Genomic DNA, 15,934 nt, shown 5'->3' with positions numbered 1-15,934 from the left:
CTTTTTTTTTTTTTTTCATCATCTTATTCATAGTTCAGGATTCTTTCTCCCACCCTTGATGGATTTGGTTAGCTCTGCATTATCCAAAAGAAAATATTTTTTTAATATTTTATTTTTTAAAAGATTGTATTTATTTTAGAGTTGAGGGGAGAGAGAGAGAGAGAGGGAGAACAAGCAAGCAGGGAGAGGAACAGAGAGAGATAAGTAAACTCGGTGCTCAGCACAGAGCCCCAAGTGGGGCTCGATCCCACAACCCTAAGATCAAGACCTGAGCCAAAATCAAGAGTTGGACTTAACCAACTGAGCCACCCAGACACCCGTAAAGATTTTATTTTTAAATAGTCTCTCCATACAGCATGGCTCAAACTGAGACCAAGAGTCTCATGCTCTACCAACTGAGCCAACCACCTGCCCCAAAAGAAAATATTTTAAAATCAATTGCATTATAATGATGGCTTTCAGTTTGTATCATAGTAACAAAGATAGCTTAACCATTTTTTAGTTTCTCTGATAGTTAAGAAATATTCATTTATATTTTTTATGTATCATAAATTTGTCTATTTTTTAATTGAAGTATAGTTGACATACCATGTTACATTAATGGCAGGTGTACAACAGTGATTCAGCAACTCTGTACATTATGCTATGCTCACAATTGTAGCAACCATATGTCAACTATACAGTGTTATTATAATACTACTGATTGTATTCCTGATGCTCTTCCTTTCATCCGAAGTTTGTATATATTTTTATATTTGTATATATTTTTATGTTATGTAGGATTGGGACCATGGACCTTTATTTTGATCTGTTAATTACTAAAGTAAGGAAAATTTAGACCTAAGTATTTTCTTAATTTGTTTAGGAAAATAATAAAGGAAAAAAAAAAAGGAAATTAATAAAGGGATTTATATGTTTTAAGAGAGGAAGCAATAATTTATGCAATAAAAGAATTTACTAATTTTATCACTTGTTTGTTTTACAACTAATTTTATCACTTAATACTACTTAAAAGAATAGTGAAATCTTTGAATTATGTTCCTGGGTTAGTAGCACATTCAAACTATTACTGAATGTTACAACTACATAAATATTTTTCTGTTTTAGAGCAATAGTGTGGTTACAAAACCGACGTGAAGCCACTGTGGAAAGAACAAGAACCACCAGTAGTGTAAGGCGAGATGATCCTGGAGAGTTTCGAGTGGGTCGTCTCAAGCATGAAAGAGTAAAAGTTCCACGTGGTGAATCACTGATGGAATGGGCTGAAAACGTCATGCAAATTCATGCAGACCGGAAATCAGTTCTTGAGGTACCTCGCATATAATTTCTTTTAGTGTGTACAAATGACAGAAAACCAGCAAACCTGCATGTTCAACAACATTCAACCTGCATTAGATAGAAATGAAAAACGGAGAAGGATTTCTCTACCCTCTATGCAAGGCCTTTCCCCCGATAGAACATCTAAGAGGATGTCAGCTTACTTCTTCAGAGAGGTCAGGATCTTGTGGTTTGGTGGGCAGCAAAGAGTATCTCTGTCCTTGAGGTGAGAAAGTGCTTGGCCTTTTTGAAGGACATATTCCCTTCTTAAAGCTAGAAACAAATAATAGCACTCACTAAGGATTCTTTTTGATACTCTATTTTTTTTTAAAGATTTTATTTATTCATGAGAGAGAGAGGCAGAGAACATAGGCAGAGGGAAAAGCAGGTTCCTCTCAGGGAGCCCAATGTGGGACTCATTCCCAGACCCTGGGATTTGGCCCCGAGCCAAAGGCAGATGCTCAACTGCTGAGCCACCCAGGCATCCCTCTTTTTGATACTCTAAATTCTACCTTTATATTAAGCTATGCTATTAGATATCTGCAATTTTGGAGCACACTGTTTCGTTATATTGTTAAACTGTACTTGGCATTATATCTTTGGCCTGTATTGAGAGCTATTAACAGCAAATGACAGTATAAAATTTAATATACTTACTGTAGAGATGTTATTGTAGGCATTGTCCATTATATCCTATATATCCATTATTCCTTATAGGCACAATGGAACACATCTGTCTCCTGTCATAAATGTGAACCAGCTGCTTAGTTTATCTTTTTGATCAGAGACTGATCATGACAAATATGGTGTATCTCTAGAAAATATATAAGACTCTTAGGGTTTTCACTTTAAACTCTCTTTACCAATAAAATAATAATAATAATAATAATAATAATAATAATCTCTGCCTTCATCTTATTCTTCTTACCCATATATTCCTCTAACTAGATAAACCTCAATTATTTATTTATTTATTTATTTTTTACCATGCATTAGGTTTTTGTAAGCTGCCTCAAGTCATTTGTGGAATATGTAGAGTATGGATAAAAAGCTTTATTTTTTTAATTTTATTTCTTTAATTTTTTTTTGATAAAAAGCTTTAAAGTGACTACCTAAAGTCAGGAATAAGTGGAAGAGTTTGGGTTTTAAACGTGTTATATAGACATACATAAAAATCTGTATGCCGTCTTTTCCTCAAGCAAATGATGTAACCTTTTTATCTAAAATTTGGTTTCCTAAAAAAAATAAAATAAAATAAAATAAAATTTGGTTTCCTTTGGTGTAAAGAGAGGAAAATCTATTTTTGTAGGATGGGGTGTGAGAAATAAATTAATGTATTAACAATGCTTACCACAGTGTTTAAATATGTAATGGTATACAACAAATACACTCTTTAGAAAAACTAGAATAAAACTTGTGTGTTTACAAATGTGTTGTTTATAATATTCTGCTGTTGTAAGAAAAAGATGTATTACTTGGCAAAAATGAGATCATTTGAGAAAAATTTTTTAAGCTCAATTTTCCCCACAATTTGTTTATATTTTAGGTTGAATTTTTAGGAGAGGAAGGAACTGGTTTGGGCCCTACATTAGAGTTTTATGCTCTGGTGGCAGCAGAATTCCAGAGAACTGATTTGGGAGCTTGGCTTTGTGATGATAACTTTCCAGATGATGAATCTCGTCATGTAAGATTTATTTCCCAATTTGTGATTATTTGTAATTCTGCTTTTAGTAGTAAGAATAGGTTATGCTTTCAGAATTTAAGCCAAGTTTTCTGAGTTTATTTTTTAAAGATTTCATTTATCTGAGAGAGAGCACAAAGGGAAAGGCAGAGGGAGAGGGAGCAAGCAGACTCCCCACTGAGTGGGGAGCTGGACATGGGGCTCCCTCCCAGGACAGACATTTAACTGACTGAGCCACCTAGGAGTTCCTCTGGCTCTCTTATTATTATTGATGATTCTTGATGCTCCTAAAAGGGTTTTAAAGGATAAAATTCAGTCACCAAAAACTATTTAATAAAAGGGAGTATATATAAATACTTTAAGATAACTAAGTTGATGAAGATGTTTAATATTTATGCATCTTTTATCTAATTTTATTTATATTTCTCCCTCTAAAAATTAGGTTGATCTTGGAGGTGGATTGAAACCTCCTGGATACTATGTGCAGAGATCGTGTGGACTGTTCACAGCACCATTTCCGCAAGACAGTGATGAGCTTGAAAGGATCACGAAACTCTTTCATTTCCTTGGAATTTTCTTGGCCAAATGCATTCAAGACAATAGACTTGTGGACTTACCTATTTCTAAACCTTTCTTTAAACTTATGTGCATGGGTGATATTAAAAGCAACATGAGTAAATTAATTTATGAGTCACGAGGTGATAGAGACTTACATTGTACTGAAAGTCAGTCTGAAGCTTCTACAGAAGAAGGTCATGATTCACTCTCAGTAGGAAGCTTTGAAGAGGATTCAAAATCAGAGTTTATTCTAGATCCCCCCAAACCCAAACCCCCAGCTTGGTTTAATGGAATTTTAACTTGGGAAGACTTTGAACTAGTAAACCCACACAGAGCCAGATTTTTAAAAGAAATTAAAGACCTTGCAGTCAAGAGGCGTCAGATTTTAAGCAACAAAGGTCTTTCTGAAGATGAGAAGAACACGAAATTACAAGAACTAGTGCTAAAGAATCCATCAGGTTCTGGGCCTCCACTTAGCATAGAGGATTTAGGGTAAGTTTTATATATATATATATGTTCATCAACCTAATGGATGAATAAATTTTAAAGCTTTTGTTTCTTTGTACCCACTAATATGCAATGTATAAGTTAAATAGTCTGTTAAGAACAATAATATGCTGGGGGAAATAGTACCGATTTGAATCTTTGAATAGTTCATATTATAAAGACCACACTCAGAATACCAGAACATAATGCTTTAATCATTAGATCTCTGGAAGATTATCTGATTTATTGAATATGATTAATGTATATATCTTATGAAAGTCCAAACCCAAAAATATTTTTGAGAAATCATGGCTAGTTAATACATGTAGTATACTTGGCAAAACTTAAAATAGTGTGCTTTATATGTAGGCCTTATGCCCAATGGCTTAGCCAACCAAATGCTACACATCTTGTAATAAAATTCTGTTAATTTGTATACATGTAATGATTATACTCTTGGTATGTTTTACTGTGATTTTGGGTTGACTGAGTCTTGTTTTCTTCTTTCTTTCTTGTTAGTGTTGAGAAGTTTTGTTTGATAAGTTATTATATATTGAAGGCTTGATTTGAGGGTAGGGAGAGAGGATGAATAACTTTAGCAAAGCAATAGATTCTTCTTGGAAAAAAAAAAAAGTAAAGATGTTGCTGCTGTAATTTTTTGCAAAAACCCTTACTTTATTAATTGTGTGCCCTAAGGGGGAAGCACAATATGGAAAGGTGGTGGTTTCGTGCAATCTTTGCAAAGACAGGTTTGGTAACAGTTGGCCTAATAGTTTTTGTGCAGAGTTTTTGCATTCAAAAGGCCTCATACTTAACATCTGAGCTGGTGTACTGTTTTTGTTGGAAGGGTGCAGGGGTGGGCTGTGGAGGAGGCAGGAGATTCATAGTTTTGGCAGCGGTGTTTTAAAAAATTAAACATCAATGATAGCTGAATGTTCATCCAATCCTTTTTGTCTTCCTAGTTTAAATTTCCAGTTTTGCCCTTCCTCAAGAATATATGGTTTTACAGCTGTGGATCTCAAGCCAAGTGGGGAAGATGAGGTAATAAAAATTTTGCTTTTGATATAGTTGTAAGCTCAGAACATCCTCTTACTGAGGCCAGTTGTAGTAGGTGCTGCTGAAATATTCCTAGATATTAACAATAATGTTGGCTAATTTTCCTTTGTAGATGATAACAATGGATAATGCAGAAGAGTATGTGGATTTGATGTTTGACTTTTGTATGCATACGGGTATTCAGAAACAGATGGAAGCCTTTAGAGGTAAATTTTAGGGCTCTTTACCTTATTAATCATTCTTTTACTTTGAGACAGTTGAAATTAAGGCACTTCTTTTGTCAAGAATTGCAGGTAATCTCTAGATTGGCCCTCTGGTTTTCTGTCTTACAAATAGTTAGGTCCTGCAGAGTACCCGGAACAGGTTGGGACATTCTCAAGCTGTGGCATACCCTCAGCTTGTTGCTCCTGAGTAATGGAGGATTCATTTTTGGCCTACATTTCATTCATTTGTACATGGATATAAGGTTGCATACTTTACACTTTCATGATCAGGATGAATTAAACCATGTTGGAACCTAAGTTCTCCAGGTAAAATTGAAGCAAAATACGAGAGACTGTTCATCACATACTAGTTTTTTGTTGTTGTTTTTAAAGATTTTATTTTTATTTATTTGTGAGAGACACAGAGAGAGAGAGAGAGAGAGAGAGGTAGAGACACAGGCAGAGGGAGAAGCAGGCTCCATGCAGGGGAGCCCGATGTGGGAATTGATCTCGGGTCTCCAGGATCAGGCCCTTGGCTGAAGGCAGACGCTCAACCACAGCCACCCAGGGATCCCCATCACATACTAGTTTTGAACATGGGACTACAGCTTTAGCTAGCTTGTTAAGACACAAAGAGCTAGTTAAGAAATTACTAGAATTTGACTACTGACCATAGTGACTGAATATTTCTGTTCACATTTGCGTATTAAATGAAATTTCTGTACTAAAAAGCTTTGATTTCAAGCTATTTTAATTTGTTTTTTTTTCAAACATTTATTAATATTTGATTCATATTCTGTCCCTTTAGTTGATATTAGGTATTTTGATTTGAAATTTGGTATTTTGAAATTATAACTTAGAAATTGAGTTGTGTGTTTTATTGTTTTTGTTTTTTTGCTGTTTATAATGTAGATGGATTTAACAAAGTTTTTCCAATGGAGAAATTAAGTTCCTTCAGCCATGAAGAAGTCCAAATGATTCTTTGTGGAAACCAGTCACCATCCTGGGCAGCAGAAGATATTATTAATTATACTGAACCTAAGTTGGGTTATACACGTGACAGGTATGTAATTGGTTATTTTCTAAGCTCAACAAAATAGTTTATGTCCCAAAATCAAATGACAGATTGTCAAAAGAACTATGACTTAGTGAAATGAGAAAGCAGTTAAGTTTCTATTGATAAGGCTGAGTGTACACAAAAAGACAACCGAGTCTTTGTTGATGTTAAGATTCCATTTTAATTGTTCACTATTTTAAAAACTGGGTAAACTGTAAACCCTTAGGCTTCATTTTTTTTTTTTAATATTTATTTATTTGAGAGAGAGAGAGCACGAGCTGGAGGACGGGCAGCAGGAGAAGCAGACTCCCCAATGAGCAGGGAGCCTGACACAGGGCTCAATCCCAGGACCTTAAGATCATGACCTGAGCCAAAAGGCAGACGCCTAACCGACTGAGCCACTCAGGCTCCCCTGTAAACCCTCAGGCTTCATTTTTTTATATTAATCTTTATTTCTAAAAAATTTCAAACTTATAGAAAAGTTGAATAGTTGAAAGAATTCCCATATACTCTTTATCCAGAATCAACTGTACTAACATTTCTATTATCTAAACACACATGATGTATACATGTACGTATAATTTTTTTGAAGCATTTGAGAATGTCACATATGTCATGTCCCTTTACTCTGTAATACCTGAGTGTACATTTCCTGAAGATAAAGTCTCCCATGCATCCACATTTGCTAGCAAATTCATACTATTAGCTAATCTGTAGTCCAGTTTCTTTGATTACTCCATTAATGTAAAAGCACTCCCCTCACCACTCCTGTTGTCAGGAAATAGCATTTGGTTGCGATAGGGTTATTTTGTGGTAGGTTTTTATTTTATTTTTTATTTTTTTATTTTTTTTGTGATAGGTTTTTAATTGGAAACAGTTCTCCAGCTGTTTTTTTTTTTTTCTGATATATATATATTTTTAACACCACAGGTCCTATATTACTATTATTTTTTTAAAGTTTCCAAATTGGGACACCTGGGTGGCTCAGTGGTTTGGTGTCTGTCTTCGGCTCAGATCATGATCCCGGGGTCCTGGGATCGAGTCCCATATCGAGCTCCCTGCATGGAGCCTGTTTCTACTCCCTCTGCCTGTTTCTGCCTCTCTCTCTGTTTCTCTTATGAATAAATAAAATCATTAAAAAAAATAAAAATAAAAGTTTCCAAATTAACATAAATGAGCAAGTACAGTTAACCACTGAACAATGCAGGGATTGGGGGCACAGTTGAAAATCCATATATATCCCAAAAAACTTAACTAATATCCTACTCTTGATTGGCTTTACCATTAACATAAATAGCACATATTTTATACATTATACATATTATATACTGTATTCTTACCGTTACATAAATTGGAGGAAAGAAAATATTAAGAAAATCATGAGGAACTACACTTTTGTTGAACATAGTATAAACTTGTTGAGTCACTATGTTGGATTCCTGAAACTAATGTAACATTGCCACCTATACTCAGATAACAATTAGAAAAGAAAGTCATGAGTTAGAGAAATTATATTTGCAGTTCTCTATTGAAAAAAATCACATAGATACATGTGGACCTGCGCAGTTCAAACCTTTTATTCTTCAAGGGTTAACTGTATTATGAATTATTTTATACTTAATGTTAGATAACATTTTTTTTCTTAAGCAACTTTTTATTGAATTATAATAGAGAAGTGTACAAACTGCATGTACAACCTGGAGAATTTTCACAAAAGGAAAACCTGTATATTGGCACCCAGAACAAGAAATAACTCAAGAATTGCCCTTACCCATCATATTCTTTTCTGATATTAAGTCACTGTTACCATAGATCAGTTTTGCTTGCTTTTGAACTTTCATAAATGAAATCTCATGTATTTTTTAAGGTCTGGCTTCTTTTGTTTAACATTATGATTATGAAAGTCTTCCCTTTTGTGGCATATAGAAATAGTTGATTTCACTATTAACAAAGATGGATTATTTCAGATCCCCTTTGGTGGGTTAGCCATATTTGGTTGAATTAGGCATGTGCAGTTTGAAGTTTTTTTGATTTGCTGGCCTTGTTGCATATTTGGTCCCTGTACTCCATCAGTGTTTCAGTTCTTACCATTTATAAGTGCAAGACAATTTTTGCAGGATATTTTTAAAGTAGTTTATATCCACTCATTTCATGCTTACTCAAGAGTCTCTAGATAGAAAAAAAAAAAAAAGAGTCTCTAGATAGTACTATTCTTCTCAAAATGCTGATAGTTGTTTTGGGGGCTATTGCTGGCTTACAAGGTAGTGGTAGTGGTTTTCATTTAAATCAGCTGTCCAATCAGTTGAACTGTATTTTTTCCTCTTTTAGCCCCGGTTTCCTGAGGTTTGTGAGGGTTTTGTGTGGCATGTCTTCAGATGAAAGGAAAGCATTCCTGCAGTTTACCACTGGTTGCTCAACTCTGCCCCCCGGTGGACTAGCTAATCTGCATCCCAGGCTCACAGTTGTACGCAAGGTACAAACTTTAGCTAATGGAGAATCCAAATGGAATTTAGTAACTTCAGGATTGAAAGAAAGAAATATTTAAAGTCATGGCCTTCTGTTTTTCACTTTTCTTTTTTGTAGGTTGATGCCACTGATGCAAGCTATCCATCAGTGAATACATGTGTGCATTATCTAAAGTTGCCTGAATATTCTTCGGAGGAGATCATGAGAGAGCGCCTGCTAGCTGCTACCATGGAGAAAGGCTTTCATCTCAACTGAGCTTCAAAGTGGGAGACATCAGAGACTTTTAAAATACTAGTGAAGCCTCTTGTGTTTGTGTGCAGAGAAGTATATGATCCTCTACGCTAATGACACTTGCCTTTATTTCAACCATTAAGGCTTTAAGAACGTGGAATAAGTTGGTTAGCTGCTAATGACAAAACAAATCCTTTAACTACCCAGCCAGCAGGTATATAGCACAGAACACTGTGTGTTGCTACAAGGGCTTAGTGACTGGAAAAAGGTGATCCCTACTTGACTGTTCCAAAGAGCAGCTTCTCAGATCTTCAGTGTTCACTGGTAAATTTCTAACAGTGTATTTGTGTAAAGTTTGTCGTTTCATACTTCATACACTACAGTTGCCGTCACTGATCCCTGTTTTGCTGGCTTTTAAGCTATGTGGTCAAAAATCCTGCTTCCTTAAAACATAGAGAGTTAATGAGCATCTCAAGCTTTTTTTCCTTTTTAATGATGCCTGCACTATCAGAGTATTCTAGTGTTCTCTCTTTTGTTTGGCATATAATCATGCACAACCTTTTTATTTCTTTGAGGTGGGAGTATATTTTTATTTCCTAAATGCCATACTATAAAGATCAAATTCTTAAGTGTGTTTGTGCAGCTCAAAAGTAAAGATATATTAAGGGGGAAAAAAAAAAACACTGGTCTAGATGCAAGGCACACTTAAAGCAAGTTTTACTTTTGGTTGTATTTTCTTTGTATATTATAAACATTTATTTAACTTGTTGCAGTTTGAAGTAAAAAATTTCCAAAATGTATGCTCAACAATAATCATTAAAATGTTTGCAGCGTACAAAACTGTGTCACGTGACTATTTCACTGCAACGGTCAGACCTAAGAGCTTAACCAGATATTTTTTATTTTGAATCACTGAGATTTAGTTTTTTGAAAGTATTACATCTAGAAATGTATTTTTCTATAGTAAATACACTTACCAAAACTGGAAAGCTAGAAGAAATATATGTTCACATGCTTGTGATCCAACTGTTGTGTTCTGTCTTAAAGTATTCTTCAGCTAAGAATGGCCAAGTTATGTGTGTTCACTTTTTAAACACCAGATCTGCTACTTACCGTTGTATCTGCAGGGATGTGTAAGTCTAAGACCCAAGAATGATTTCTTAATGTTATGTTAGTGTGAAAAGTAACCACCAGGATATTGCTGTTTCATGGCTTTGAAGAAGGACTTCTATTTCCATTTTCCAAATTCCCTTGATGTAGCACATTCTGTGCCCTAAGGTGAAAGAAATGTCAGTAGGCCTGGTGTAGCCAAATGGCATTTTGAGGAGTGAAAAGCATTTTTTTGGGATTGCCCATTATTTACCTGTTTAAAAGGTACATTCCCTTTCTACATTAGAAGAGATCTCTCCCACTACAGTCAGTCATCTTAGTACTGTTTTTATTCTCTGCGTGAGAATGTTGTGACTATGTTATCAGTGGCAGCATTTAAATTAATTCATCTTGTTGTTAGTTTCACAGTTATCTGTGAGAATAAAAGTTAAAATAAAACCTAACAGCAATATTTAAATGTATGACCTATGCTTTAATCCAAAAAATAGTGGTGGTGATTGTCTCAGCAAAGTCATGGATGGATGCAGGACTAAAACTGTATAATAGCGTTAGAGTTAAAATCCGGTTTCTGTGCTTAGTATTGCCATTTACTAAGTCCGTAAAATGTCTGTCAATACCCCGCTTTCACCAAGACTAATCTAGCACAGGAGTCAGCAAACTTTGGCCTGCTGCTTGCTTTTGTATTGCCCATGAACTAAGTAAGTATGCTTTTAAAATTTTTAAGTGGTTAAAAAACAATAGAATAGTATTTTATGATGTGGAAATTTTATGAAATTCAAACCTCAGTGTCCATAAATAAATAAAGTTTTACTAGAACACAGCTATGATCATGGCTTTATGTATTATTGGTGGCTGTTTTTACACTACAGTGGCAGAGCTGTGTTCATAGCAGAGACCATATGGTCCATGAAGCCTAAAATATTTACTATCTGGCCCTTTACAGAAAAGTTTTGCTGAATCCTGGTCTAGCACATTGCTGTAGCAGGTAAAATTGATAAGTCTTATATATTCAGTAAATGAAATGTCAGGAGTCTTCAAGGTAAAGCTGATCAATTTGAGACACAAGTTTCATGGGTGTGGAAATCACTTAAAGCTGTTCATCATAGTTCAGCAATAAACCTGAAGGGAGATGATGACACAGCCTATAAGAACAGATAGTTCTATTATGGTTCACTTTCCATGAGTCAAGTGTTAGAGGAGATCTACTAGGGTCTCCACATATATTAGGTTCTTCAGCTTTCTTTCCTGTGGCATCTACCTAGTATTTTTTTTTTTTAATTGTTATTCTCTAAAGGTACTAAAATCTGTGCCAAGATGTTATCCAAGTGCTATTTTGGTGTGACCTAAAAATTAATTTTGTCCACTCCCTAGTTACTTCTGGTGTACCAGTTTCAGCAGTTACCTGAATGTGCTACTGATTAAGTGCCTACCAATTAGGACAGTGTTTCCCAACTAATATGTCTTAGAAAGACCTCCAAAGCACTTTGATCTAGTAGACTGGGCTTTCCCCAGACCTTGGCTACTTAATGCTGAAGTGGATCTCTACATATATACCATTTATTGTTCCAGTGGCTCAAAAGCCTCTCTTCTGCCTTTCTGAATGAGTCCAGAACCCAGGTTTGCTTTTAGAATCCATTATTGAATGGTTGCCTGAGTTTTTATGGATACAAACTTTAAATATGTAAGTAGACTTTTTTTAGAAACAAGGATTTAAAAGAAATCCTCCTCCCACCCCCACATATAAAGAAAGGAAAAAAGCAAATAGTACTGAATGAATCATCAATGCCTGGAATGTCCATTTATGTCTTCTTTTGGAGAGTAGAGTATTGTGGGTGAAAGAACTCTTGGAATTCCATAGGATGGCACAATATCTTAATGTACCAAGACTATTTCTATTTCCTCTGTTGTATCTGCCTTCCTACCTTCTATGCACATAAACATGCTTTTACCGAAGACAGTTCTGTATGCTCAACTGTTGACTTAGTAGCAAAAGCATCTAGAAAAGTTTGGAAGAATCAGGTCATTGCTTTTCTGTAGTGACTTAGTTTTTCTTTGCTTTAAGACATTCCAGGAGAAGAGGTCAAAAGAATGAGTTAGGCAGGGGAGAAGGGTTCATATCATCCCAACCTGAACAGAGATACACTCTCTTGCATGGTTTTAGACTTTCAAGTAAATTTCATTTATAAATAAGTTTACTAGTAAGACAAGCCATTTATATTATGGCCTTAAAGGATGGTTTTGTAAGAGCTCTCTTTTAAGGTGCAATTGTTGATTTTTTTTTTTTTTGGTACTAACATTATAAATAACATGATGACATTGTAATTGCCAAGTAATTGCCATTAAAATGGTTGTCAGGCTTTTAGAAACTTAATTCTCCATTTTTTTTAGGTATGCAATTTTGTGAAGTTTTGACATTTTAAGACATTTTAAGGAAAAAGCATTCAGAAAATATTCAAAGTACTATGTGTGTTTAAAATTTTATTGGCTGATAGTTGTCACATGTTCTTCCCATGCTACTAATCCGGAATTAAATGTACAAAGAGAAGCAAAGAACAAAAAAGTTATCCTCAGAATGCAACAAAATTTGAGCAAGTGGGGAGAAAAATGCTTATGGCTAGAAAACAAAATTTGTCTCTTAGTTCAGAGAAACGTTTTCTTTGTACACCATATTTTAATGTACAGTTTTGTTTTCCATTTAGGAACTGTGGGAAACATCTATTTAAATTGTTTTTGGAAGACACCCCATTTTGCAATACAGAGTCTTCCAGATTTTTTGGGCTACAGATGTTGAAAGGTATTCATTCCATGGTATCCTCACTTCTACAAGTAGATCTTGTCTGGCAGAGCCATCATTCAGCTTTCTGACATTTTGTCAAGGATGAGTAGAGGGGCAAGAATTCTTGCCCGATTTGTTTCCACAATGCAGCCATTTAACACCATCTCATCCAAAATGATGTGTACTTTGTCCAAATTAAACATTATCTAAATTCATATTAAGGAAATTAGTTTTAAAGTTACAAAAATGTTAACATGTAACAGTAATAACATGACTTAGCCGATAATTTTTCCCATGTAAATTAGTCTAAGCATGAAGTATGTGGGTTTTGGGTTTTTTGTTTTTTTGTTTTTTTGTTTTTTTTTAACAGAACTTCTGAAACTAGTTTTAAAATTGGTGTCCATGTTAGAAATAGAAATCCTTACCTTCATGTACACATACATACCTAGTTTCACACTGGTTAAGCTAACTGGCTAGTAGGCATAGAAATGGAATAACTACTACACCTTTTAGCCAGAGGGAAAATGACTACTAAGAACTAAAGAACAAAGCAAGTGACATTGGCAAGAGCATAGGACCTGACAAGAACTCTGTTGTCTTCCCAGACACTAACAGCGTTAATAGCCATGATGTTCCAGGCATTGTGTTGAGTGTTTTATGTAATTTTTTTCAGTATTCTCTACAACCCCATGATACAAATTAACATTTATCCTAACATATTATCCTAATTTTACATGGAGCAAACAGACTCAAAGCCATTGTTCAAGGTCACATGGCTGACCACTGCCAAAGCTGGAATTTAAACCCACAGCTTTGGCTTGATGGTTCTGCTTCCAGACTTCTCAGGAGGGGCCTGTGGCTACTTATACACCCTCCGTCACTCAAACTTCCACCCCAAACCAAAACCGTTTATAAACAAAACCTTGTGTGTTAAGCTATCTTTTCTTTCAGGCCAAAGAAAAAAAAATAACCAAGAGTAGATATGAATGAAGAAGGCAAGGCAATGCTAATTACTATAAAAATTTGAAATTCATGAGAGTATCTTGCATGAACGAACAGTTCTAAAAATACTCATTTGAGAATTATGGAGGGACGCCTGGGTGGCTCAGCGGTTTGGCACCTACCTTTGGCCCAGGGCGTGATCCTGGAGTCCTGGGATCGAGTCCCACATCGGGCTCCCTGCATGGAGCCTGCTTCTCCCTCTGCCTTTGTCTCTGCCTCTCTCTCTCTCTCTCTCTCTCTCTCTCTTTCTCTCTCTTTTTCATGAATAAATAAATCTTAAAAAAAAAATTATGGAGCCACTTTAGTGCACTGCTGTTCCTAGTGGAAGGTTAGTATAGAGCATGGGGGAAGACAAAATGTTAGATGATTAGCTAATTGCAAAGAGCCAAATTCTTCCCCCACCAGGAACCCCTTCAGAAAACTTTTGTGAAAGGGGAAGGGGAACTAGAATGAGATGACAATATTGAATGGTTCTGAATTCTACATTTTTAAGAGCTTATTTCCATCTCTAAAGAACATGATCTGGGTCTATTAAAAAAACAACAGCTTAAAAAAAAAAAACCACCTGATTGAAACATTGTTTCAAATAGACAAACTTCAACAAATGAGTGACTTAAGTGCACTAGGGGAGTTCATAATTAAATAGTGAATCGCTACCACTAGATTTTTTTCAGTAATTCAAGGTGTTCAAGTCTGTATTTTGTTTTGTGAAATACATCTGTAGAAAATGAGACAACTCTGTGAATGCTTTTAGGTTACTATTAGGCTCTGCATTAATATCTCATTAAGCTCTGTGCAAATAGTCCTCTAGCAGAATAAACTTTCAGGAGCCCATGGGAACTGTCCTTAAATGACCCAGAAAAAGAAAAAAAAAAAAAAAAGCTTTACTCTGATATACCTATTAATTATGTCTTCCAATTATATAGATGATTGCTTTGTCCATGGTAAATTGGGACTGGAATATTAGGCCCTTGACTCAATCAGACCCAGAAGCCAGAATTTAGAAGCCAAAGTGGGAATTTCAACTAGGTAAAAAGAAGTGGAGTTGGGGAGCACAGGTGGCTGCATGAAAAATGGCCTTCAGGATCCCCCTGTTACTAAGGGACAATGAAAGCCTTGTAGAAAATCTCAACTCCTCTAAGGTGATTTTCTTGGAGAGAAGAGATCTAATTTTATTCTATTTGAATTGGTTCAGAGATTGAGCTGCTCTGAAGAATGTGGCAAGTAGATGATCTAAATCTAAAATTCAGATGTCCCCTTGAGCAAGAGGCCAGTTGTTTTGAAATTCAGATTAGAGTTTGCTGCTGAATCATATCAGCCACTGACATCCTCACATTGTAAGGACAAAGTCTTTCAGCAAGTCGAATTTCCCAACATCCTAGAAACATGAGTTGTTCGCTGAGGTCATTCCGTACTGTGGGCATGTGACTGCCTGTCTATCTGAGTATCTGATTCAAACCCTTAATAACCATGTAGCTTTCTGGCACTATATAGGGACACCACAGACCAAATCCAATGTGAGGCAAAAGCCTGAAAGCTGATTTCCCTCTGGAATCATGTGACTCCTTTAAAATAAGAATCCAGCTGTTGTTTACATCTTGATTTGGTTTATAAGCTACTTGTACACAATGGTGAAGCAAGAGTAATGGCATGTGGGCCACGGTGTCAGGTGAGCAGGGACCCAAAAAATGCTTTGTATGCTAAGCCCCATGGCAATGAACAGGCAAACATGGTTCAACCCTGACATCTGGAATAGGATGAAGCAAGAGAGGTCCAGGCTGTTGGTCTGTTAACGTGGTAAGCTGAGAATGACTACTTCAAGAGGGTCCCACCTTCCGTTATACTGAACTTGACTAACTTAAAGACCTTTAAGGCACCTCTAACGTTGGAACTGAAACGAATTGCAGTCTCCCAAAGAGCAGATTCAGAAAGCCCCATTTCCTCTCAGTCCTGAACCCAAGAGCCTCTCTGAATTGCTACGTAATGTGGAT

General features: G+C 35.7%; 2 protein-coding genes and 1 long non-coding RNA gene across 14 annotated transcripts in view; 1 reads left to right on the top strand and 2 right to left on the bottom strand.

The window, feature by feature from the left end:
* The window catches only part of HECTD1 (HECT domain E3 ubiquitin protein ligase 1), a 93,644-nt gene extending 82,659 nt beyond the window's left edge, over positions 1-10,985 (top strand). For all 5 annotated transcript variants that reach the window (XM_038544397.1, XM_038544396.1, XM_038544398.1 and 2 more), the window contains 8 exons: positions 1,108-1,309; positions 2,864-3,001; positions 3,441-4,048; positions 5,005-5,083; positions 5,211-5,304; positions 6,214-6,364; positions 8,687-8,831; positions 8,942-10,985. In XM_038544397.1, coding sequence (XP_038400325.1) covers positions 1,108-1,309; positions 2,864-3,001; positions 3,441-4,048; positions 5,005-5,083; positions 5,211-5,304; positions 6,214-6,364; positions 8,687-8,831; positions 8,942-9,079 — 1,555 coding nt within the window. In that variant the 3' untranslated portion in view covers positions 9,080-10,985. The remainder of the gene's footprint in view (positions 1-1,107; positions 1,310-2,863; positions 3,002-3,440; positions 4,049-5,004; positions 5,084-5,210; positions 5,305-6,213; positions 6,365-8,686; positions 8,832-8,941) is intronic.
* Positions 224-6,669, bottom strand: LOC119872825. The gene is made up of 3 exons (XR_005363100.1): positions 1,975-6,669; positions 1,482-1,590; positions 224-1,386 (listed from the first exon to the last, which is right to left on the bottom strand). It is a non-coding gene; the product is annotated as an uncharacterized LOC119872825 (long non-coding RNA).
* A 1,641-nt stretch (positions 10,986-12,626) lies between the features above and the next one.
* The window catches only part of AP4S1 (adaptor related protein complex 4 subunit sigma 1), a 54,789-nt gene continuing 51,481 nt past the window's right edge, over positions 12,627-15,934 (bottom strand). For all 8 annotated transcript variants that reach the window (XM_038544413.1, XM_038544407.1, XM_038544410.1 and 5 more), the window contains one exon: positions 12,627-13,147. In XM_038544413.1, the coding sequence (XP_038400341.1) occupies positions 13,019-13,147 (129 nt within the window). In that variant the 3' untranslated portion in view covers positions 12,627-13,018. The remainder of the gene's footprint in view (positions 13,148-15,934) is intronic.

This window comes from Canis lupus, chromosome 8, assembly GCF_011100685.1.
Source record: "Canis lupus familiaris isolate Mischka breed German Shepherd chromosome 8, alternate assembly UU_Cfam_GSD_1.0, whole genome shotgun sequence".
Classification (NCBI taxonomy): Eukaryota; Metazoa; Chordata; class Mammalia; order Carnivora; family Canidae; genus Canis; species Canis lupus.
The sequence above is the reverse complement of the archived record's forward strand: the minus strand, read 5'-3'. Positions and strand labels throughout refer to the sequence as shown.